General features: G+C 43.0%; 1 protein-coding gene across 1 annotated transcript; it reads left to right on the top strand.

Moving 5' to 3' along the window:
• The first annotated feature begins 1,802 nt into the window (after positions 1–1,802).
• LOC124287578 (copine-3-like) lies at positions 1,803–21,936 on the top strand. The gene is made up of 17 exons (XM_046724066.1): positions 1,803–2,223; positions 6,020–6,192; positions 10,340–10,419; positions 11,295–11,407; positions 11,700–11,824; positions 12,089–12,183; positions 13,167–13,256; positions 13,664–13,738; positions 14,138–14,236; positions 15,265–15,343; positions 15,708–15,764; positions 16,253–16,423; positions 19,882–20,034; positions 20,268–20,378; positions 20,605–20,733; positions 21,228–21,456; positions 21,657–21,936. Exons 2-17 carry the CDS (start codon positions 6,022–6,024, stop codon positions 21,731–21,733), a joined length of 1,854 nt encoding a protein of 617 aa, XP_046580022.1. The 5' UTR covers positions 1,803–2,223; positions 6,020–6,021; the 3' UTR covers positions 21,734–21,936.
• Positions 21,937–27,694: the final 5,758 nt, after the last annotated feature.

Genomic DNA, 27,694 nt, shown 5'->3' with positions numbered 1-27,694 from the left:
GAAATTATTTCTGAATATGTAACTAGTGTTAAAACCTGACAACAGAGGGCGTTGGGAGTTTCAACCTTCTTATTGACAACCATCGCAACTACCAGCATTGGTTGAGTGGGATGGATACAGCAGTTAGCCACTTGTTTTGTTTGAACCAGTATGGAAATACGTGAGAACCTATTGATGCCCTAGCGGGTATTTTTGTATTGTATTAAAAGCATCACATTCTTTGAAATATATGTAATACAGTCTAAAGCTCGGCATGAAGGGATAAGCTTGTTCGCCTTCGAGTCAGTATAATACTATGTTTGAGTTGTGTTACCATGATAAACTGTGTATTGGTATTGCTCCTTTACATATGAAAAGTAATTAGTCCGGACTAGTGCGCACGCACGCATGTAAGAGTAGTCAGTCGTCTAAGGACTAGGCGTGTAATTAGTCACTAGCGCGCACGCACACACGCATGTACGAGTAGTCAGTTGTCAGTCTAACCATGATAAACTGTGTAGGTATTGCTCCTTCACATATAAAGGCGTATACCCGTGAAGGTCACACGGATAGAATATTAATCTTCGGCAACCCAATCGTAAGAGGCGACTAACGGTATCGGGTGGTCAGGCTCGCTGACTTGGTTGACACATGTCATCGGTTGCGCAGATCGATGCTCATGCTGTTGATCACTGGATTGATTATTTACATACCGCCGTCATATAGCTGGAATATTGCTGAGTGCGGCGTAAAACTAAACTCACTCACTATAAAAGGCGTGGGTTCAAATCCATGATTCATCCTGAATGTTATTCTTGGTTTATCTGCACCGACCCATGCTCGTCGGTTGCGCCAAAGTGGTAAACACCAAACATATATGTATAGCTTAAAGTTTTCCCTCCAACACTACCTATTGCTTAAAGTTTTCCCTCCAACACTACCTGGACCTGATCGTACTGAAATACTCTTCCAAGTCAGGAAAACCTACTTAACACAAACACCCATTCACCCATACATCGGAAATGATCATACTTAATAGCCCGCCTATACTGTTCAATATTTAAAGGCATGCTCTCATGTGCACGGGCTGCTTGTGTAGCAACCACCTTTAACTGTAGACCTGGTACAGCTGACAGGTCACAAAGTTAAACAACGCTGGTGACAGGGAGTAGCTGAATGGCTGACTTGACCGGCAGCTTGACTTCTGAGGATTTCTGATGCTTCGGCCTTGCACCACACTGAAGCAGGTGCAACACATGTTTTGTCTCCTCAGACAAGTGGCTATTCTTAATATAGACATGCCTCTGTTCACCCAGCAGTGAATAGGTGGGTACCCGGTAGCATACGATGGTATTGTGTCTGAGGCTGATTGCACCTCACAGGCAAGTTGGTTTGTTTTCTTTCCAAGGAGCAGAGAATAAAAGTCTAACGGACGCATATCATCATCATCATCATCATCATCATCATCATCATCATCATCATTGTGAGCCTTATTATTAATTAACATTAGGGTCGTGGGTAGACCAGGATGATGTGTGCAGTCATAGATAAGCTGTTACTGAGTTGTCATCTAGCCTGTAACCCACAATACATATATTGACACACGGGATATGTGAACACTTTGTTTTGGACAGGTGGACTGGAGAGTGAAGGGCCTGACTCAACATGCACGCGTTCTGTTAGCGTTAGCAGTAAAGCTTGACCAGCACACAATGATCAGTAATGCATGACCAGTAAAGCTTGACGGGTACAGCCTGATCAGTAATGCATGAGCAGCAGCGCACGACCAAATACCTATCACATCGATGTTCTCAAATAATGTCCGAAGTGAACTGCCGGCGCCGACAAACGAAGTGAACTATTGCACTGACAATCCCCTCTGTTCTCAGTTGTGTCGTCAGTGAGTAGCGTTCGGCTAGTTGGACAATAACTATACCCTTGTAGAAGACTGCTACGGCCCACTCTCCCTGGGTGCGATAGAGAGTTGATACCCCTGGTGACAGTCGGTGACGGTGTGGTAATCACCCTGGTGATGTCAACATAGCTGGGCTAACCCCCTCCCGGCGAGGGAAGAGTCCCTCCTCTACCACGTGACACGGGTACGTCTGTCTGGTGGAGGGTACGTGTTGTGGTGGGGATATATGTGTTGATATTGAACACTAGCTTCGACAGAACGGAGTTGGGCGACTTTCATCGCCGAGCGCTTGATATAGGAGTTCATACACCACGTGTAACAAATATAAGGTAAGTATACATTATTGGTGTATCCTAAAACATTGTCTCATTGTGGTGTAATGTGTCTGTGTACACGAATATATTACAGCTGAGTATGCCTGTAGAAAAGGATCGTTTCACTGCATTGAATCTACAAGCACCCTCATCGATTATTGATTATCGACTACCGATCTATACGCCTAAGTGCTTTGTGTTCTTAAGTCAACTCAACACTTGACAGGCTGGAGTCTGTTGATGTTGATATTTTGGTTTCCTGGTGAAATGCTTTCATAACTTCCACATTGATGGTACATTATGTCACGTAACCAGTCCAACTGAAAAAAACACCGTCATAATTAATCTATCTGCAGAAGGATATAATTACATCACTGACTGTCGAATGCACATGGTAATTGGTTAATTATGAGAAATGACGTAATGTTTTCTAGACCTAATGTAACTTGTAATTATATAGTGAGGCGACGAACACCACATTTATCACAAACTACACATAATGCTTTATATTGGTTGCACCTTGGAAACCATCATCTGTTAGACAAACACAGACTCAGGCTAGTTCATGTTCAAACACATGTGAATCAGTTCAAAATCCACTTTGTCTGTTTATTTAGTTCCATGATGAGAGTGGCCGAGTTAATGGTGTTTTCAGCCGTTGATAGGCCATGACAGGCATACACGCTTCCTCCCTATAGATGAGTCTATTTGACAGCGATAACCTGAAACTCACAGCTGCTTCCTTGCTCACACACACTGTAATGATCACAAAGTGTAGACGTTATACAAAGCACACTTTACTCTGGTAATATATTTTAGTATTACTTTTGTCAAGTGGCTCTCTTGTTTACGTCAAACCCGTGGGTAATCCGGCCTGTACGGGCGTCTTACTATTGCTTTTGAGTCATCAGTGATCCTGTACTAGCGTGGAGTTCCCGAAATAAAAGTCAAAGGGTGGCTGTCAGAGGATAGATCTAATTATCACACACAAATGTATCACCCAAATATTTGTGTAACCCGGGTAGTCGTAACGCTAAACTCGTGCCATGTGACCTGGGAGTGTGGATTGTACTACATTAAAGTACAGTCGCCAATCTCGCTTCACGGAACTCGTGAAGGCCCCTACAGCCCTGTAGTAACACAGTAACCCACAGACTACAATATACCTGTAGTAACACAATAACCCATGGACTACAATATACCTGTAGTAACACAATAACCCATGGACTACAATATACCTGTAGTAACACAATAACCCATGACTACAATATACCTGTAGTAACACAATAACCCATGGACTACAATATACCTGTAGTAACACAATAACCCATGGACTACAATATACCTGTAGTAACACAATAACCTATAATATACCTGTACTACAATATACCTGTAGTAACACAATAACCCATGGACTACAATATACCTGTAGTAACACAATAACCCATGGACTACAATATACCTGTAGTAACACAATAACCCATGGACTACAATATACCTGTAGTAACACAATAACCCATAGACTACAATATACCTGTAGCAACACAATAACCCACAGACTACAATATACCTGTAGTAACACAGTAACCTATAGACTACAATATACCTGTAGAAAACACAATATACTCATGGACTGCAATATACCTGTAGTAACACAATAACACATGGACTACAATATATTTGTAGTAACACAATATCCATGGACTACAATATATCTGTGGTAACACAATATCTCATGGACTACAATATACCTGTAGTAACACAATATCCCATGGACTACAATATACCTGTGGTAACACAATATCTCATAGACTACAATATATTTGTGGTAACACAATATCTCATAGACTACAATATATCTGTGGTAACACAATAATCCATGGACTACAATATATCGGTGGTAACACAATATCCCATGGACTACAATATATCTGTGGTAACACAATATCTCATGGACTACAATATATCCTGTAGGTAACACAATATCCCATGGACTACAATATACCTGTAGTAACAAAATAACCTATAGGACTACAATATATAGTGATACCTGTAGTAACACAATAACCCATGGACTACAATATACCTGTAGTAACACAATAACCCATGAGACTACAATATACCTGTAGTAACACAATAACCTATAGACTACAATATACCTGTAGTAACACAATAACCCAGACTACAATATACCTGTAGTAACACAATAACCCATGGACTACAATATACCTGTAGTAACACAATAACCCATGGACTACAATATACCTGTTCTTGGCTCTGCTCACATAGAGCGCTTGCTACACTGGCATCATTTACACACATTCCGACCGAACCTGACATAAATTTACGTTTTCAGCACTATGGGTGTAGATCGTATTCTACTTCAGCACTATATGGGCATGTAGAGGTCAAGGTTACACGTGGCATTCAATTGGTGTTATTACCCCCCTAAAGAATGTCAAACCATTACTTATGTCAATCTACCTGTGTACATACAGGTAGATCACTCTCAGGACCATATGAGCATAAACATCAATATGAGTACGTGTAATAATTTATTTCCCTACTTGGGTTACGCCCTAGCAAGTCCTTGGTCAAAGCAGCCAGGTATACACTCATGTTCCCCCCTAGATATGTAACCAACATAATACACTGCTGGTCAAAAGTAAGTGTTCACCAATGCTTGGTAGTGGTGGCTAACAAATTAAATCATTTCGGATATGCTTTGGTACGATATTGTATTTGTGTTTTGAATTTCAAATTTGCAGTATTTTTTATCAAATGTATTTGCAAGGGTATACGTCTTCAAAACAGATGAACTAGCATGTTGTTGGATAGACTAATGCTTAGTCTCTGAAATAAATATAATTTTGATAGTAACAAACATTTAAACTGAAAAGGAGCCCCAGGGAGACCAGAGATTCAGAACCCGAACCTGAGGAAATCTAGACTTGCTTTATTTAGGGCTTTAGCACTGCAGAGAGGGCTAGGCAGTAGGGAAAATAATGTGGTTCAGGGACCGTGAGACAAACTAGTTGTTGGAGGTTGTTGTTATATCAAGGCGGTCTGAAGATACAAGTAAAGATCGGAATTAGACCCAGCAACCCATGCTTGTTGTTAGTGACATTTTGTGGTCAGGGTCGTTGTTGATGCATGTCGCGGTATTCCAAGTACACAGGTCGATGCTCATGACGTCAATCACGGGATTCTCTGTTCCATTTTCTCTGATCTCTGGACAATACCTGAATGTGGCGTTTGACAACAAATAACTAAACAACAAACAAACCAAAGTAGATGGCAGAACGTTGATGCGACAATCAATTTTAATTTGAAGGTTGATCTACTCAGTAGGGGTACGACATAGCATCTTGCACACGTGTGCCTCGGGAGGATGGTATTTTTGTTATATAATAACTTTTGATTGACCAATCAGAATCGAGTATTTCTTTGTCAAACCCAAGGTAGAGTACTGATTAGAGATTATAGAACATTTGAACTTCAAAATATATTATAGAGATATATCTTGGACTACGTTACGTTCAACTAACCTAAGGATGTATTTATTTCTATTGACAAATATATAAATTATAAAGAAGCAGTAGTCTGTATAAACCTGGGTGTAGAATACAATCACCGGTACAGGTGTATTCCTGAACCACATATAGTATTGATACGTGTGATAAGGCAGATATACACCAGGTGACAGTAATTGTGATTGAAGCATTATTGGTTAGTATCGCTATACCACTTCCAGAGAAATATCTGTATTTAATGTATTAAAATCTAATCATGTAATGTCTCTACCTCCAAGCCATGTCAGCGCCCCCTGGTGGACGGGTGGAGATACTCGTGTCCTGCCAGGACCTGGCCGATCTGGACGTGTTTACAAAGACTGACCCTATGTGTGTCCTGTTTGTCAAGCTCTTCGGCCAGTGGAAGGAACATGGACGGACAGAGGCAATCAGGGAATCTCTCAACCCCAAGGTACGTTATGAGAGAGTCTTTCAACCCCAAGATACGTCATGAGAGAGTCTCTCAAACCAAAGGTACTTTATGAGGGTCTCTCAACCCAAGCTACGTTAGAGGGTCCGTAGAGGGCGTATCTCTACCCCAAAAGTACGCTATCAGAGAGTCCGTAAACCCCAAGATACGTTATGAGAGCGTCTCTCATCGACAAGGTACGCTATCAAAGGTCCGTAAACCCCAAGGTGCGTTATGAGGGCGTCTCAACCCTAAGGTACGCCATCAGAGGGTCCTCAAACCCCAAGGTACGTTATGAGGGCGTCTCTCAACGACAAGGTACGCTTATCAGAGGGTCCGTAAACCCCCAAGGTACGTTATGAGGGCGTCTCTCATCGACAAGGTACGCTATCAGAGGGTCCGTAAACCCAAGGTGCGTTATGAGGGCGTCTCATCGACAAGGTACGTTATCAGAGGGTCCCTAAACCCCAAGGTACGTTATGAGGGCGTCTCTCAACCCCTACCTACGTTATCAGAGGGTCCCTAAACCCCAAGGTACGCTATCAGAGGGTCCGTAAACCCCAAGGTCGTTATGAGGGCGTCTTCATCGACAACCTACGCCATCAGAGGGTCCGTAAACCCCAAGGTGCGTTATGAGGGCGTCTCTCATCGACAAGGTACGCTATCCCCAAAACCCCAAGGTGCGTTATGAGGGCGTCTCTCATCGACAAGGGACGCTATCAGAGGGTCCCTAAACCCCAAGGTGCGTTATGAGGGCGTCTCTCATCGACAAGGTACGCTATCAGAGGGTCCCTAAACCCCAAGGTGCGTTATGAGGGCGTCTCTCATCGACAAGGTACGCTATCAGAGGGTCCCTAAACCCCAAGGTGCGTTATGAGGGCGTCTCTCATCGACAAGGTACGCTATCAGAGGGTCCGTAAACCCCAAGGTGCGTTATGAGGGCGTCTCTCATCGACAAGGTACGCTATCAGAGGGTCCCTAAACCCCAAGGTACGTTATGAGGGCGTCTCTCATCGACAAGGTACGCTATCAGAGGGTCCCTAAACCCAAGGTCCCTAAACCCCTAAACCCCAAGGTGCGTTATGACAAGGGCCGTAAACCCCAAGGTGCGTTATGAGGGCGTCTCTCATCGACAAGCGTACGCTATCAGAGGGTCCCTAAACCCCAAGGTGCGTTATGAGGGCGTCTCTCATCGACAAGGTACGCTATCAGAGAGTCCCTAAACCCCAAGGGTGGGTGCGTTATGAGGGCGTCTCTCATCGACAAGACGCTATCAGGTCCGTAAACGGTGCGTTATCGTCTCTCAGAGGGACGCTATCCCCTAAACCCCAAGGTGCGTTATGAGGGCGTCTCTCAACCCATACCTACGTTATCAGAGCGTCCCTAAACCCCAAGGTGCGTTATGAGGGCGTCTCTCAACGACAAGGTACGCTATCAGAGGGTCCCTAAACCCCAAGGTGCGTTATGAGGGCGTCTCTCAACGACAAGGGACGCTATCAGAGGGTCCCTAAACCCCAAGGTGCGTTATGAGGGCGTCTCTCAACCCCTACCTACGTTATCAGAGCGTCCCTAAACCCCAAGGTACCAAGGTGAGCGTCCCTAAATGAGGGCGTCTCTCATCGACAAGGGACGCTATCAGAGGGTCCCTAAACCCCAAGGTGCGTTATGAGGGCGTCTCTCAACCCCTACCGACGTTATCAGAGCGTCCCTAAATTCCAAGGTGCGTTATGAGGGCGTCTCTCATCGACAAGGGACGCTATCAGAGGGTCCCTAAACCCCAAGGTGCGTTACGCTTCTCATCCTACGATCAGAGCGTCCCTAAACCCCAAGGTGCGTTATAAGGGCGTCTTTCAACCCCTACCTACGTTATCAGAGCGTCCCTAAACGCCAAGGTGCGTTATGAGGGCGTCTCTCATCGACAAGGTACGCTATCAGAGAGTCCCTAAACCCCAAAGTGCGTTATGAGGGCGTCTCTCATCGACAAGGTACGACATTTCAACCCAAAGAAGTGGCTTATGCTTGTGTTGGTCTTTGTGACTGTCAAGAGCTGAAATAGGCCATGTGTTTCCAGCATTGGTTGAAGTAATCCTACATTTAGCTGGGCCATTGGAGACTGTGTTGAGGTAGAGGAAGGATATCGATAGTCGTATGTCGCACGGGACCTTTGGTCCAGAAGTATAATGCAGTTGGAGACATTTGGAGGTAGAGTGGTAATAAAACATGCATTACGCATACAGAGTTGCCAATGCATTTGTGCATGTCAGTGTAGTAACAATATAATATCTACCGATGTACAAAGTTTTGAAGTTTCTGGCACAAACAGATGAAGAAATTATTCAACAGCATTATTATCACACACAGTTCGTACATAACCGACAAGGGCGGTGGGGTAGCCTAGTGGATGAAGCGTCCGCTCGTCACGCTGAACACCCAGGTTAGATTTCACACATGGGTACAATGTGTGAAGCCCATTTTGGGTGGCCCCCACCGTGATATTACTGGAATATTGCTAAAAGCGGCGTAAAACCTGACTCACATAACCGACAATACATCGCCGCTCCGTCACGTGAAGCGGCACATGAACAACGCTCAAATCCTTAATACGGCCTTGCTGAGACTTGCACCAGCTGACCTCATATTCATCAAATATTGGTCAATACAAAAGTTCTGTTTTGATATTCACCTATAGTTACCCAATTGTGAATATCTGAAAATACACAGTGCAAGGGCATTCACCGGTTTAAGAACATCAGTCCATATGGAAACAAACTAGTTTTAACATTGTGCATACGGAAGGTTTAGATTAATTAACATGATGTAATTGTTAAGGACACAATGCTTGACAGAGAAACCAACATAAATCTGACTTCTGTCTCAGCAGCATTCGACATCTATACATTGTACCCAAGTCCTGTACAGGATCTCATATAGAATTGCTCAGTCAGCGAGTCCTCTGAAACACCCTATATGGAATACAAAATACCTGGCTTAGTGTGCACATGAAAGATTTTATATAAACAAGATGCCGTATTTCACTCCAGAAAAAATGTTTCGACACATTTCCCTGTTCACTCTACTGACATAGTTCAGAACTAGGTTCTGCCAAAAAGGTCTGTTAGACGGTTATAATCAAACATATAATAGGATGAAATGTGTTACTGCTTGCGTAATTTACCACCACTCCAAAAACGTAAAATGTCAATTTTATAAAAATTGACAGATAAACCCAAATTTCACAAAAACTGACAGTAAAAGTAATTTTCTTCTGTAACTAATGACAGACTCTGCATATGAACATTAATCACCTTCATATAATAACAAGCCACATAACAACATGGGTCAGAGTGACACTCTCCACAAGACAGAGTGAGAAGAGAGATGGCGTCCTATCACGGGTGTGTGTGTGTGTGTGTGTGTGTGTGTGTGTGTGTGTGTTTTCCTATTGTGTGGCTGTGTAGGGTGTGTGGGATGAGGGGCTGGATAGGTGTGTGTGTGTGTGACGTGGCTGAATAGGGATTGGGGGCTATATAAAGGAGAAACACTCATTATTGTCCACTCTAATGGTTTAGTAGTGACCACATACCACATTTAGTGGTCTCTCTCACTCTTCTCTCACATACCACAGGGAGACACCTCACTCTCTCTCTCTCTCTCACTCTCTCTCTCTCTCTCTCACACTCTCACTCTCTCTCTCTCTCTCTCTCTCACTCTCTCTCACACTCTCTTTCTCTCTCTCTCTCTCTCTCTCTCTCTCTCTCTCCTCACACACTCTCACACTCTCTCTCTCTCTCTCTCTCTCCTCTCTCTCTCTCTCTCTCTCTCTCTCTCTCTCTCTCTCTCTCTCTCTCTGGGGAAGGAGGTTCACATGACATTGAGGTAAGGATGTTGAGGTTGACGGGGAAGGGAGCGTTTAACCGGAGAGACAGACAGGTGGACAGGAGGTAATGAAGACCTTGGGGTTGGTGGGGAAGGCAGAATCCCAGTGTATCCGATGTACATACATCAATGATTTAAATCGACTTTTAGGTAGCATATATATCTTAGTAATACAATATTGGCGTATAGAATAGTGGGATACCCTTGGCGTTTTAAAGCCAAAGTATTTGATATACTACTGTGACTTGTACTGACGCTTGCTGTTTCTGCCCAGTTCACACAGGTCTTCATCGTGGACGTACAGCCTGACGTGCAGCAACAACTCATGTTCTCAGTATACGACATCGACAGCAGGTGAGTGCCTGACCATTGGACGTACTCCCTCGTGCATTGGTCCGCAGCGTTGTGAGCTGTGTGGTCAAGGACAGATGGACAATGGTATTTTATCGACTATATCATTCCGAGGTAATGAGTCGAACTTCATGTGTGCGTTGTATTTACAGGTATTATACAAAGGCACATGTACACTCATGAAGATTAAGACCCGTGAAGGTCCGGGCTAGAATGAACCTTCAGTAACCCGTGCTTGTCGTAAGAGGCGACTAACGGGACCCTGTGGTCAGGCTCGCTGGCTTGGTTGTCACATGTCATCGGTTCCCACTTGCGTAGATTGATGCTCATGCTGTTGATCACTGAATTGTCTGGTCCAGACTCGATTATTTACAGACCGCCGCCATATAGCTGGAATATTGCTGAGTGCGGCGTAAAAAATTAAACTCACTCACTCACTAATGAAGATTAATGTAAATAGCAAACCTGCATTCTTCCTCTATGTTTATATTCATCATGGGACTTATATTTACACGTTTTTCAAAGTCAAAAGCGACGTGCAAAATTAATTCAAACTACATGTCGCTATAATGGCTGTACTTTCCGAGGAATTCAGTTGGGTTTGCAAGATGGTTGGCCAATAAGAAGATTAGTAATTTCAGAATGAGTAATAATACTGTCATTTGTTACAACTCTGTATATAGTCATGAGAGAGACTTTGGGTTTTAGAAAATAATAAGCACAACGCACCAGCATTGATGTGTTTATGTTAGTGTATCTTTCGTCAAAACAGTAACCTCTCCACTTGTGTGACAACGTCAGCTACTAATGTTAATCGACACCACCACGTTACTTAATGTTTCTCGTGAACACGGCGATTGTGTTTTATGTGGCCGCAGATCATCGGACTTGCGCCATCACGACTTTGTTGGGTGCGTGGAGGTGACACTGGACTCCCTGGTTGACGTCACCAAACCTTGGACCACCACTTCCAGGATTCTTCGAGTAGCAGGTGCGCGTTGCCATGACTACAGCTTTGAATTACTTGAACGAACTGCTTTTAAAACTACCTTCTTAAAATGAATATTGTATAGTTTTCTTAAATTGCAAAAACAACACCTTTTCTGACTGGAGAAGTGTAGTAAAGGGAGAATACTCTATTTACCTAAATATTTTATATTGGAGTCCTCCTGAGTAATCAATACCCCGCGATACCATTGACTGCAACACAATGCTGGAGTTATTCTATTCATTCTTTTATTAAACTGTTTATTGCTACATTCGCTTGCTGTTACTGATCCCAGGTGATCCGAAGTCTCGCGGCTTTATTAACCTGACCGCCGAGATTGTGCGAGAAACACGGAGCAAGGCCCAGTTCCATGTAGCAGGCCACAAACTGGGGAAGGTTGGCTTTCTCAATAACCGCAAGGTGAGACGGACACACACGGGCTTGTCTTGCCATTATTTGGCCTTGGAATAGTGAAATAAATGGAAATTCTGTAACCTGCTGTATATTTATCGATGTAACGTGATAAGTACGTGCAGTGCGTAACTTGATCGGAACAAATATATTACAGGAGCATTTATTACTTGACACTGTGTCATGTAATTATCATGAGAAAGTTTAGAATTGTGGATTTTTGGGTTACTTATAAACTTTCAGTGAGGTTTTAATGTTCTCTGGTTTCAACAGCCAGACACGTATCTTGAGATCGGCCGACAGATCAACAGCGTGACCTACCATCCTGTGTTTAGGACAGAGGTGCAGCATAAGACAAGGAACCCCAGGTATACTGACGTGTTCGCGAGTCATGGAGTGAGTGCTTGTGTGAGTGAGTGGATGAGTGAGTGTGGTGAAAGATCAACTTCTACCATATCGCTGCGTGTCAGCTCATAAGTCCCATGTTTCTTCTAGTATAACTGAAACACGAGTATGATACTGGCAAACCAGGGATCGAACCCACAATCAGCGGATCCTGGCTTGCTTTAGAACACCCGCGTTCCTTTTGTTCATAAGCACATGAACATCCGTGCAGCTGGCGTAGTGAGTGGTCTACTAAAACTCGAGAATTCTAATTCCATCATTGATATAATGTATGATGCATACCTTTGATATTATCACTCACTCTCTCTCACTCACTCACCCACCCACACCTGAGATTGAGCCCATGAGGGAAAGCTGCAGTGTATATGGTGGGAATCTGTCTGGAAACCCGTTTTACATAGACTGTTTCTTGTTTAACGCACCTCACTGCAATATTCAAGCTATATGACAGTGGTCTCTAAATAATCCACTTGATCAGATAATCCACCGATTGACATTATGAACATCGATTTTCGCAACTATGATACAACGAGTTGCATCAATCAAGGAAGCGAACGTGACCAACCGATCCACTTCATATGACTGGCATGGGCTGCGGAAGACCTCTTGTTACCCGGATGTTCAGAGAATCTAACAGTTAGAACTCGTGCACTCGTAAATTAGCCTCGTCAGCACTGATTGATTGCAGCGTATATGTATTCCGTGCAGCGTCTGTGTTCAGAATATTATCCTGCGTGGGTACTGGGTATTGGTACCTGCTAGGTATTAGTACCATAAGGTGACTCCCGGTTTGGTGCTCTAAAACGATGCTAGTATTTGTGGTACATGAAGGGACAGTCTTTACTGATGCTGACATACTCTTAACAAAAACTCTCATGTTCATGAGATGATATCAGTTTCAGCCTTGTCTTTAACATTGAAGATTTGTTTCATCGTTAAATCACAGCTGGCGTCCGTTCGACGTGAGCATGCAACGGCTCTGCAACGACGACCTTGACCGCCCAATACAGTTCTCCTGCTGGCATACGAGCTATGGGTATGTACAAGGTGTTTGTAAAGATACTCATTAAGACTTGTAGAGACCTCTACGATTTTAGTCCATATGCTGGTCAAACTGTAAACATGAAGCTTATGTATACCTGTACTAAGATGTATAATAATAGATTATGGTTACATCATTTAATGAAAACCATACCAACCGACATATGTTGTCTGTTCTTCGGAATAAACTGGGTTGTTGTTTTTTTACCTTGATCTAATTTCAGGAGCTTTCCCTGTTAGGTCAGGGCCTGTGCTGATGGTGTGGGTGTCCACAGATGTGTCCCCAGTATCACTGAGCATGTGTTTATAAATATACACGTTAATGGCCCTTGTTTAAAACACTACTGTATGAATATTTGGTAATATGACATTTGTTTCACGTAACTCACCTCTCTGCTCCAGGGCTGGGTTCAAGTCTGCGTACGACAAAATAGGGGAATTTGTTACCACAGCCAGAAAGCTTCTCAACGCGAAAAGGTAAGATCGGTTTGTAGAATGATTTGTTAACTGCAAAATTTAATGTTGACGTCGTAACCGCTGTGTGATCACAAACCAGTGGGCGACAGTATGAGCACTACGTCGTCATGGTGCGTATACAATAACAATGTCTGCATACAAAGTTCGCGTTGTAATTAACCCAATATACAGTAGTCCAACTCTACAGTACGAAAGAAACAAATCCTACAGAGCAAATGACCTGAAGCCTGACACACTCTTGTTCCCATTTAGTTTTAGGGTGGAGAGAAAGGTGTCTGTGCGTGCGTGCGTGCGTGCGTGCGTGCGTGCGTGCGTGCGTGCATGCGTCGACGAAGCTGTGTTACATTGGTGTTTCATTCTTGTAATATTCCATTTACATGTTTCTTGGGTCGTTCCCAGAGTCAACAATTACAAGAGCTTCCATCTGATCTGCCCAAAGAAGGAGAAGAAGAAAAAGAAGGATGTCACTTCCGGCAGCGTTAGATTTTACCAGTTCCGGTAGGTGAAAAGACATCACAAGGAATAATAATCTTGTGTAGTTTTTTGATACTATGACAAAAAATGTTACTTGTAGGTGTCTTGTCTATAAGAAACAGCATGACCATAGCTTGCAGGGTCATCACTAAAGTGGAGGTTTTCTTACGTCTGCGGAATACATATGTCATGTATTAGACTCTACATTAGTACAGACGTGTGGATCTTACAGCGCTTAGAGTATTTGGAAAGGAAGCTGGTTGGTTGGGCGGCCATGTGGCTTGAAGGAAGCCGTAAGCATAGCGCCATCTGATCCACAACATCTGGTCATGCAACAAAAGGCGTGTGGCACACCAAAGTACCGACAGAAAAGTGAACCCCTCCAGTCACGTGTAGATCAGTCCACATTACTACTACAAGCTAGTGTACTGTTACTGGAGGCTATTGGGACAGTGCATTGAGTTAATACTGTGTGACATTTAGATGTCTCTTGTTACAGGTACCTGTAGAACTGGTATGACGCATGGATGTCTCTTGTTACGATACCTGTATAACTGTATGACACATGGATGTCTCTTGTTACGATACCTGTATAACTGTATGACACATGGATGTCCCTTGCTACGATACCTGTAGAACTGTATTACACATGGATGTACCTTGTTACGGTACCTGTAGATCTGTATGACACATGGATGTCTCTTGTTACAGGTACCTGTATAACTGTATGACAAATGGATGTCCCTTGCTACGATACCTGTATAACTGTATGACACATGGATGTCCCTTGCTACGATACCTGTAGAACTGTATTACACATGGATGTACCTTGTTACGGTACCTGTAGATCTGTATAGCACATGGATGTCTCTTGTTACGGTACCTGTATAACTGTGTGACACATGGATGTCCCTTGCTACGATACCTATATAACTGTATGACACATGGATGTCTCTTGTTACGGGTACCTGTAGAACTGTACGACACATGAATGTCTCTCGTTACGGGTACATGGAGAACTCTATGACATACATTTGTGTCTCTCTGTTCAGTGTTGACAAGCAGTACTCGCTGATGGACTTCGTGCGAGGTGGATGTCAGCTGAGACTCATTATTGCCATCGACTTCACCGTAAGTGTCATCAATCTGTCGGATGATCAATTTTACGTAATTGTTTTAATTGAGAAAAAACTGCTGAACTATTAATATCCTTAGTAACAGAATATAGACCTCACCGGTACCAGAGGTCGAACAGGAGTTTGTCAAAGGCCTTTATTTAAGTGACGTTGTGAGTGAGTGAGTGAGTGAGGATACGGCAGCAATTTGACGGTGATAGACATTGTTGCAATTGTTACTTACATTCACTCACATCCAATAATGCGTCATCACTGCCATTATTTCAAACCACTCAAATATAGCTGAGATGTAATATCAATTCGTAGGCAAATAAAAGGAATTTCCTGTCTTGTTATTGCATCATTCCGTGCACTTGCAGGCTTCTAATGGCACACTGTCGGACGAACTATCTCTACATAACAGCAAGGATGCTAAGGTAAGGGATGGGAGGCGCAAGAACTCGAACTGATTCCGTGTAACATGCTACCTCGATTTGTATGACACTGAGTGAATGAAGCTGTTATAGCGCCGCTTTGTACAATATTTCAGTTATATCAGTGTGTCAGCGTCATAATGTGATCTATTACTAAAATACACATACCCATACACACACGTGCACGCACGAAAGCGCATTCCTTATATCAGGCGTATGTATAGGTTATATTTTGCTGAAAAGAGAATACGCTTGTGTCGAAGATATCTTCGTCGATATCGACACATACCTGGTTGACCACATGCTCGTCACACAGTTGTCGATAGTAAAAACATGAACATAACGCTGATATACATACCGGGACACCAATCCAGGTGATATCCAAGAATAGTTTTTCGAATAGCTGATGTGCCCCAAAGCAGCCGTCATGCTCATTAAGTGGACTAAGCGATGAGCTAACAAGAATTCACTTCCAATGGTTATACCATCAGAACCAGTACTTGGCGACGATACAGACACTGGGAGCCAGCATATCCCGCTACGATGTGGAACAGAAGATAGCAGTGTTTGGATTTGGCGCCAAGAGAACATCAGACGACAATCCGCTTCACTGTTTCCCGCTCAGAGACAACGAATCCAATATCTGGGTCAACGGGGTCAAGGTCAGTATGGCTGATTGTCACAATCGCCTATTTTTAACTTTCTTCCCGGTTCAAACAAATCTGCATCATGCTAATGTAATGCATGCACACTTTTGAAATGAACTGAAAGTGACATCCGAAAAAAACATATTTTTCAAAGATAAAAAAGAATCCGAATTGTACATGGTAACGTTTGTTTCATAGACATAGTCACTGATCTGAACACCCAAACTAAAAGTCATCTTCGATGAGAAAAAACGTCAGCACAAAGGTGATCATTTGATCTAACTACAACCTGTACTACACTTTATTTCCGTTGATCACCATCTGAACAATGAACAAAATTTGAACTAAACATATCGTCACTCATTACCTTCATCACCTACTACACGTGTCAAACTAAACACCATCTTCATTAAATACCACTTGAACTAAACATCATCTCCACTAAACACAACCTCCACTAAACACAACCTCCACTAAACACCATCACCACTAAACACCATCACATTCTGTGTACTTCATCTCCACTAAACATCATCTCCACTAAACACAATCTACTCTAAACACAATCTCCACTAAACACCATCTCCACTAAACACCACACCATTAACACCATCTCCACTATCCATAAACTAAACCAAACATCATCTCCACTAAACACCATCTCCACTAAACACCATCACCACTAAACGCCATCTCCACTAAACACCATCTCCACTAAACACCATCTCCCATCTCCACTAAACACCATCACATTCTGTGTAAATCTCCACTAAACATCATCTCCACTAAACACATCTTCATCTACACTAAACACCATCTCCACTAAACACCATCACCACTAAACACCATCTCCACTAAACACCATCTCCACTAAACACCATCTCCACTAAACACCATCTCCACTAAACACCATCTCCACTAAACACCATCACCACTAAACACCATCTCCACTAAACACCATCTCCACTAAACACCATCACCACTAAACACCATCACTCCACTAAACACTAATCAATCATAAACACGAAACACCATCTCACTAAACACCATCTCCACTAAACACCATCACCACTAAACATCATCTCCACTAAACACCATCTCCACTAAACATCAACTCCACTAAACACCATCTCCACTAAACACCATCTCCACTAAACACCATCTCCACTAAACACCATCACCACTAAACGCCATCTCCACTAAACACCATCTCCACTAAACACCATCTCCACTAAACACCATCACATTCTGTGTACTTCATCTCCACTAAACATCATCTCCACTAAACACAATCTACTCTAAACACAATCTTCACGAAACACCATCTACACTAAACACCATCTCCACTAAACACCATCACCACTAAACACCATCTACACTAAACACCATCTCCACTAAACACCATCACATTCATTCATCTCCACTAAACATCATCTCCACTAAACCACCTACTCACAATCTTCACGAAACACCATCTCACTAAACACTCAAACATCCATCATCCACTAAACACCATCTCCATAAACACCATCCTAAACACTCTCCAAAAACACCATCTCCACTAAACACCATCTCCACTAAACACCATCCATCTCCACTAAACACCATCTCCACTAAACACCATCTCCACTAAACACCATCTCCACTAAACACCATCACATTCTGTGTACTTCATCTCCACTAAACACCATCTCCACTAAACACCATCTACTCTAAACACCATCTCCACTAAACACCATCACCACTAAACTTCGCACATCTACACTAAACACCATCTCCACTAAACACCATCTCCACTAAACACCATCACCACTCACCATCTCCACTAAACACCATCTCCACTAAACACCATCCACTAAACCACTAAACACCATCTCCACTAAACACCATCATCTCCACTAAACACCATCTCCACTAAACACCATCTCCACTAAACACCACTAAACACATCTCCACTAAACACCATCTCCACTAAACACCATCACCACTAAACACCATCACACTAAACACCATCTCCACTAAACACCATCACCATCACCATCTCACTAAACACCATCTAAACCCATCTCCACTAAACACCATCTCCACTAAACACCATCTCCACACCATCACCACTAATCTCCACACACCATCTCCACTAAACACCACCACCATCACCACTAAACACCATCACCACTTCTCCACACCATCTCCACTAAACATCATCTCCACTAAACACCATCTCCACTAAACACCCATCTTCACTAAACACCATCTCCACTAAACACCATCACCATCTAAAACACCATCTCCACTAAACATCATCTCCACTAAACACCATCTCCACTAAACACCATCTCCACTAAACACCATCACCACTCAACACCATCTCCACTAAACAAACACATCTCCACTAAACACCATCTCCACTTCCAAAACTAACACATCTCATCACCACTAAACACCATCACTAAACACCACTAAACACCATCTCCACTATCACCACTAAACAATCACCACTAAACACCATCTCCACTAAACCATCTCACTCACCATCTCCACTAAACATCTCATCTCCACTAAACACCATCACCACTAAAACACCATCTCCACTAAACACCATCTCCACTAAACACCATCTCCACTAAACACCATCATTCATCTGTATAAACACCATCTCCACTAAACACCATCTAAACTAAACATCATCTCCACTAAACAACACCATCACCACTAAACACCATCTCCACTAAACACCATCTCCACTAAACACCATCACCACTAAACACTTCCAATCACCATCACTAAACACCATCACCACTAAACACCTCTCCACTAAACACCATCTCCACTAAACACCATCATCATGGTCTCCACTAAACACCATATACTAAACACCATCTCCACTGTACTTCATCTCCATATCTCTTCCCACTAAACGTTATCTGCACTAAATAACATCTCCACTGAAAACGCCATTTGAAGTAAATCTTCACTAATACTCTGTAAGCAAACATCTGGTTTATATAGTACTTGATATCTCTTCCAAACGTTATCTGCACTAAATAACATCTCCAGTGAAAACGATTTGAAGTAAACAATATCTGTACTAACACGATGTAACCTGAACACCATCAGCTGATTATTGAAGGAAATGCATTTTTCAACAATCTCTGAACCGACTGAACAGTACGGTTTGCCTGTCTACGTTATTGTTTGTTAACGTAAGGTTTGAAGTATGGAGAATAGTACATGTAGATCATGCAGTTCTCAGTCAGGCCAGACTGCATTGACAAGAAGATTCCCTTGTTATATTTCACTGCTCATACTAGTGAGCCACAGTGCCTTGGGCGTTCCTTGTAGAACATTTCCAGGTAAGGTCACATTGAGGACTTCCAAGTGTACTAATGGTGATGGATAGGGCTAGGAACTGATTGATACAAATACGTTCCTTGTTGCTGAATCTGTGTGACATCTGTGACGACTGTCCCCAGGGTGTAACAGAAGCCTACACAAACGCCCTCCCAACTCTCACCTTTGCTGGGCCAACCTGCGTGGCACCGGTCATAGCAACCGCTGCTGACGTCATCCGTGACGTCCTTGTCACCCAGGACAACCAGATATATCACGTGCTGCTTATTCTTACAGTAAGTCTCTGTTCTCCTTGTAAGGTGTAATATACTGTATATTAGATATGTGTATGTCCAGACTATATAATTTCTGTTTATTCAACATGTGACCTTACTTGCTGGTGATATGTATCTGTTATATTTCACGAATCATGCATGGTTTTCTTGTCAAAAATAAATTAATAAAATATTATATTTTGCAAAATGATAATTCTTGTGACATATTTGATATCAATGTTGCTTGGCCCTAGGATGGAGTAATTAACGATATCGACGACACAATTCATCGCCTTATTGACACGAGTGATCTCCCTTTGTCAGTTATCATCGTAGGCGTTGGCCCAGCTGACTTCACGTTGATGGTAAGTGTCAGTAGGTTGTTTGTTAAACGTTTTTACAATAGAACCTTATCGCCAACACACGAAGTGAGTCACCGAGACTTGGGAACTACTAGAATTTGTACTCTGAGAACGTGTACTCCCAAATATATCACACGTAACATCTGATCACTTTCTAATTGCATTGCGTATTCCTATCTGCCACGTGTTCTTCAAAGTGAAGCTAAACTAAATATGATTGTGATTCCAGGAGCAGTTCCGTACAAGGGACAACCGGCCGCTATCAGATGACCACAGCAAAAAGACTGCAACCCGAGCCAATGTCCACTTCACAGCTCTGAAGAAGGAAGCCTTGGTCAGCGGGGGAAGCCTCGCTGTGGTCAGTACGTCCACGAGTCAGTTTCAGAACGTACATTTCCTCCGATTCTTGTTTATTTGTGTCCAGTTGGTATTTGTTTTAGAAAACATCCCAAGCATTTGACATCTGCGTTACTCATGCCATCAATCACGCTGGTTTGTCTGGTCCAGATATGTTCAGTGATGTAGCCAAACTATTGCTGACTCTCAAGAAGAGTACTGTTCCATTTAATATTTAACTGTTACTGCTTCAAATACACAGCCCTTCATCAAAATCTAGATATATATTTTACATTAAGAATGTTTGGCAAAGACACTAGGTTGTGCGTCTTGCCTGGAAGGGTCAGTGGTTTAGTGGTTACATCGTTCGCTTGTGACACCGACGTCCAAATGTGTGGCCAGGAGTATATACTCGTTACTTTCCTTACCTCAGTAAACTTATCCAGTTAGTGTCCCGTCATAATAACACAGCATCACAACATGTACACAGACACAAACTAACTCTTGGTGTTCCAGGTGCAAGAAGCCCTCGCCTCGCTGTCAGCCCAGTTCCTCCACTACATGAAGAGCCACAACATAACCCCAAACAGACCCCGCCTAGTGAAAGCTGATCCCCGGAACTCCTGGGTAGGGTCAACAGCAGAGGAAAGGGAGGGGCTCGAGACAATGGGGATGATGTCAGCACCCTCTATGACGTCACTGGCGTCCCGGGGATCAAGAGGCTCGGCCATGTTCACACAGACGGGTAGGTAGAAACAGGTTCTATTTGAAACTGTCGTTAATTCCTTAAATCCTCTAACTCTGTTTGAATAGTGTAAAATAATTTTTTACCAATGTAAAACGTCAATGCCAGAGAATAACCAGTCTCGATTATCTGTTCAAGTATATTTAGCTCAAGCAAACGAGTTAAATGTTTGGCTAATGACTGCTACTCCATTGACGTAGGTCCGTTCTGCCCAACGTGCGGGTCGTCTGTTGGGGATGGCCTAGGGGGGTCGCTGTACGATGTTCACACCTTGTAGTGTGGCGCCAAACTTTAGGATGAGTGGACATAAAGGTAAACAACATGTGCTCCAGCAATCGAGTGGGTAAAACTGTGGACAAACAAAATAACAGAAATGTGGTTCAACTGACTGGTGGAATCGTGAGCAGGATACCAGACACGTGGAGGTAGAAAAACCAAGTTCTATGGATAGTCAACTTCTTTATTGCAATAGGTGCGACGTTTCGGTTTACGTACTAACACCGTTATCAAGCAAGTTATGATAACGGTGTTAGTACCTACACCGAAACGTCGTACTCATTGCAATAAAGAAGTTGACTATCCATAGAACTTGGTTTTCCTTCATCTATACAACTTCTAAAATGCCTCTCAAAGAAGTTACACGTGGAGGTATGCGGATTATCTGCTATGGGTCAGCTGACAAGCGGACCATATAATCCGACTAGTGGACCAGTGCTCTAGCAGAGTTTCGACAATCAGACAAGCACACGTGTCAAACAAACCTTCAGTATGGTGTACCGCGAAATATGCGGATTATTGGATCAGCAGTTAGGTTGGCGAGTGGACCAGCGTACAAGACGGCCATGTGCAATACACCCACAGCAGTGTGAGTCAGTACTGGACATGTTTCAGAACAAAGTGATCATAGTGGTCTACTGTAAGGCGGATAGGACAATGTAGTAGTGAAACATGATGGTTTCCATTGCTTACTATTCTATGAAGAATCTGTGATAGCGAATTGTATTACTCGCCTTGAGCACACATGCCAAATACAGTTGGTTATTCAAGTATTAAGACTTATTTCTGTGGACTTCCCATGGCAAAGAGCAGCCATTAGTTAAGCATTGCTCTTGCCTCACTATCCCATTGTCACTCATTGTATTATAGCTTTGACACCAGTGTCAGTATATTTGATAAAGTTCAACCACAAATGTCTGAGTGGTGTCAGAAAAGGAGTGACAACCCTGGAGACCGAAGGCTTAAAACTGATGCCAGCCCCAATGAGATGTACTGTAGATAACGTTATCTGTCAACTGTTTGCGTAGATCGATGCTCATGATGTTGATCACTGGATTGACTGGTCCAGATTGTTACAGACAACGGCCATACAGCTGGTATAGTGATGAGTGCGGCGTTAAACAACAAATAAGACTGCTATAGCTCACCTCACACGTCCGTTATTGTTTTTTGTTGTCGTCTTAAATTGAGGTAACTATGGAGTCTTAGAAGTGACATTGTCGCGTTATGGCATCGTTGTCCTTTTACGTAAACAATCAAAACGTGTCAAAATTCACCAAAGCGCGACAATAACACAATGTTCCCTTGTAAGAATCCACAGTTAATCCTTAACCATTGTGTAATATCATTCTCATATTGCACGATCTTCATGCTTTTACCCAGAACTTATGTACATATATTATTTATTTTACCATTGTGTGATATTATTTGATAAATTAATTAAAACCTGAATACATTTAAGTATGGTGTGTATCAACATACTTGATGATTTTCTGTATGTTGAAAATCCTCCTCAATCGATCGTCAACGGTCTATGCGTGTTGAAAACTGCCAACTACCATTCAATACTAAAAATGTTTGATAAACGCAAATCTTGCAGTCGGAATAGTTATCAGGAATGGCTGAATATCTTTATGCCACTGTGTTTGTATGGACCGACATGTATTTAGGATTATACATAGTGTGTGGGTGAGTGGGTGAGTTTGGTTTTACACCGCACTCCATCATTCCAGCTATATGGTAGCGGTCTGTAAATAATCGAGTCTGGACCAGACAATCCAGTGATCAACAGCATGAGCATCGATCTGCGCAATTGGGAACCATGCCAGCGAACCTGACCACCCGATCCCGTTAGTCGCCTCGTACGACAAGCATGGGTTACTGAAGGCTCATTCTAACCCGGACCTTCACGGGTTGTGGGTGAGTGAGTGTGTTGGTGTGGGCGTATGCGGGTGCGTGCGCTTTGACTGGATGAATGCTGGTTTGGTGCAACACAAGGCAGCCATGTAATCCTCGACCTTCAGTTCTCTATGGGGACGGTCTGTCTACTCCACCACGGAGCAGTTCTCTGTCACATGAAATCCTAACATTCCGAAGTGCCACCATAGGTGCAGATAAGGTAATACTTAGTATTACTAGTCGCCGTGACATGAAGCTAAAATAATTAATCTGAAATCATTTTTAAATGTTGAAGAAAATGTATCTCAATGTCGTGTACAACACGGTTGATACATACGCTCATACCTTAGTGTTATCGATCCAGTCATATCTACTGATCTACGATGTTGTATTTTTGTTAACATACATAACCTTGATCTTTTCGCCACCAAGGGTAAATCCAAAAATGTTGAGAAAGAAATAGTTTGGGGTTGTCAAGGTTACTAAATTACAGATAAACTTGCCAAGATTCTGTTATATTTACCTCATTTTCAGGAGAGGCGCGGGTGGCCAACAAGCCAAAAATATTGGCAGAGCGGCGTAATTTAGGCATGCCACAATTCTATAGTCGTGGGTTCGAATCCCAGTCCGCCATGATCATGTTGCTACTGGGTTCCACCAAAATTAGAAACACTTTCACCACTGAAACTGTGAAAAGAGCTAAAATGATTTCATTATAAGTTTGCGTTAAACTCAACAACACATTAGTATCAATGTAAGCTAATACCATTCATCAAATGTATGTGTACTCAACCTAGGTTCCAGAATTTATAAATACATACCAGCTTGTTGTCATTCATACATAATATTACAAGATCTGTCCACAAAGGGTTAACCTAAATAATTACGTTCGCAGACAAATGGATCTTATCCTCATTGACTCGAGGCATAGAATCCCTGAAGGCGACGAGGGAAGACAGGTCTGTTTAGTGAGTCACGTGATGTGTCAATCTCATACACTCTCGGGACCACGAGAGACAGTCGCACTGCCTTCGTCAACGTCGCCGACGTCGTACTGCGTAGTGATAGTTTATTGAGAGATTTCATTGAGAAGACAGCATACAAGAGCCACTGTTCAAAATGTGATGGCTTTGAAAGCGAAAATGTGTGTGTCGTCAGCATCAGTGGAAGTCTAGCATACACAAAATATACGTTCAAACGGTCATCTTCGTGTGCATATTCACACCTGTTGGTCAATTAAGATTTTAGAGTTCCGTGATTCGCTTTTACTGACGTCACAATTTAGAAAAGATTTGTCAAACAAATTTCAAAGAAACCCTCCAACAGATTCCCTCGAATACGTTCTGGAAACCCTAACCCTAACCACAAACTCCTCACAATCCTTACAAGACATCGGGATGTTTACTAGCACTTCCGGGTATCTCATCGGATAGGTCGTGTGTTTTCCGGATCACAGGCACTTCCGGATATGGTATGGGGCGGTGTTTGATTGCTTCCGGTCACTGGCTCTTCCGGATATCTTATTTGAAAGTATGTTGATGGTTTCCGGTCACCTTAACTTGCAAGACCAAATATTCTCCCAGTTGGAAAAGCCACCACAAACAAAACTGAAACGACTACATGAACTGAAGTATCCTCACTGCTCATTAGCTTCACCTCTCACGTAATTTCAGGCAAACTGCCATATTAATGTTTGTATAACGTCTAAGATCGATTTATCGGAGACACAAACAGTGTAGGCTTGACCAAACCGGGATACCGAGCATGCATTATAAACCCGCTTTGACGGACTGCTACCTAACAAGCCATGGTTCTCCATCTCTACTGAGGTATTCGACATTCACATAGTCATGTTTCATTAAAAACATGTTTTGTGTGTACCTTTCTATAATACGGCCCGATCACATTGCGGAAACGGCCACCAGCGGGCATACTAGCCTGAAATGTCAGGATGGCATGTTTCAGAGGTATTGCCTACAAGGATGCGCCTTACTGCAGGCCATGTCTCCTTGGAGACAGATGACGTCATGGCACTTTCGACAATCCGGCAAGAATGTTTGTCTCATGTCGGGGAAATAAACAAGATGCAAACCCAGACCGTCGTCATATTTACGGCTCAGTCATGCCTTTTCCCAATAAGAGGTTAAATTACAAGCTTTGGGGCTGATGAAGCTAATTTATTAGCATCTAACCCGACACTTCGCCGTTCAGTAATACAAATCCGTAGTGTTGGGCTTGTCGTACTCTGCTTCCATGTTGACTATTGCATGTGTGATACGTATATCGCATGTAGACACAAGTATGCCCCTCCCACTCGACGGCAGAAACAGTCAAGTACACAACCACGACGATGTAGGGACTGTGGGTTAGCACAGTGGTTAAAACCTCTTGTTACGCCGAAGACCAGGGTTGATTCCACATATTGGTACAACGTGTGAAGCATATTTCTCATGTTCTCCGGCGTGATATTGCTGGGAAATACTAAAAGCATAAAAACAGAATTACTGGCAACTCGTATGATTATGTATCTTACATTACAACAAGCTGGCTACTATTCATCATTTTTCTTTATTTTTCTTCCGGTTTAATCCACACCGTTTTTCTACTTTAAAAAGTATTTGTGGCAAAATACTCACTGAGACAAATAAGGGGAATATAGCATACGTTTTTGATTGAATATTGGCGGCTAAAATCCATGCTCACCCATCCCTGGAAACAAGATAACTGATGGAACATACATAGTGTAACGGAAGATACTGTACAGGAGCATGATAGGAGAGGTGGACTCGGAATGGACAACCACAGGGTATATAACTGGCATAGCCACCGGGGTTTCACAACCACAGGGTATATAACTGGCATAGCCACCGGGGTTTTCACAACCACAGGGTATATAACTGGCATAGCCACCGGGGTTTCCACAACCACAGGGTATATAACTGGCACCACCGGGGTCTCCACAGGGGGTATATAACTGGCATAGCCACCGGGGTTTCCACAACCACAGGGTATATAACTGGCATAGCCACCGGGGTTTCCACAACCACAGGGTATATAACTGGCATAGCCACCGGGGTCTCCACAACCACAGGGTATATAACTGACATAGCCACCGGGGTTTCCACAACCACAGGGTATATAACTGGCATAGCCACCGGGGTCTCCACGACCACAGGGTATATAACTGGCATAGCCACCGGGGTCTCCACAACCACAGGGTATATAACTGACATAGCCACCGGGGTCTCCACAACCACAGGGTATATAACTGGCATAGCCACCGGGGTCTCCGTTCGGCAAGCGCGCAAACTGGGTTTCTAGTTACTCGCTTGCCTTATCTTTATCTTTTGACAGAAAGAGACTGACTGTGATTGCTGGAAGACACGCATACGGGGATGGTTTCTAGTTACTAGCCTAGAACAGATAGAGGTTGGATAGAACAGTTACACGAGTGTGGTGAGATAGATAGAACAGTAACAGTTGGAGGTTGGATAGAACAGTTACACGAGTGTGGTTAACTTGATTCAACAGTTACACGAGTGTGGTGAGATAGATAGAACAGTAACAGTTGGAGGTTGGATAGAACAGTTACACGAGTGTGGTTAACTTGATTCAACAGTTACACGAGTGTGGTGAGATAGATAGAACGGTTACACGAGTATGGTGAACTTGACTGAAGAGTTACACGAGTATGGTGAGATAGAACGGTTACATGACTGTGAAAATATAGCGGAAATAACGCATGCGCGTTTTTAACAAATATTGATATTGATTTAGAGTGGTATAAATGATATAAAAGTTCTTGTGTATATATATAAACGTAGGGACTTTGAGACTGTCCACCAAGAGGTGACACTTGACGAGTCCTGGTCCACACAGGGTAGGCGGTCACAGGTATAACTCTCCCGTTTTGGGGCGATTAACAGAAGCACTAGTAAAATCTCTTCGGGTTCCTGTGCTCTTCGTTGTCCCCAAATTGTAATGGTAGGTGACAGTGTGCATTAGCAGCAGGTCCGCCATTACTGTAGCAGCAAATCTAATACCGACATACGCCCTGCCCTGT

This window comes from Haliotis rubra, unplaced genomic scaffold, assembly GCF_003918875.1.
Source record: "Haliotis rubra isolate DU_JTF1 unplaced genomic scaffold, ASM391887v1 Scf401, whole genome shotgun sequence".
NCBI classification, from domain to species: domain Eukaryota; kingdom Metazoa; phylum Mollusca; class Gastropoda; order Lepetellida; family Haliotidae; genus Haliotis; species Haliotis rubra.
Note: the sequence above shows the minus strand (reverse complement) of the source record. Positions and strands in the feature narration are given on the sequence as shown.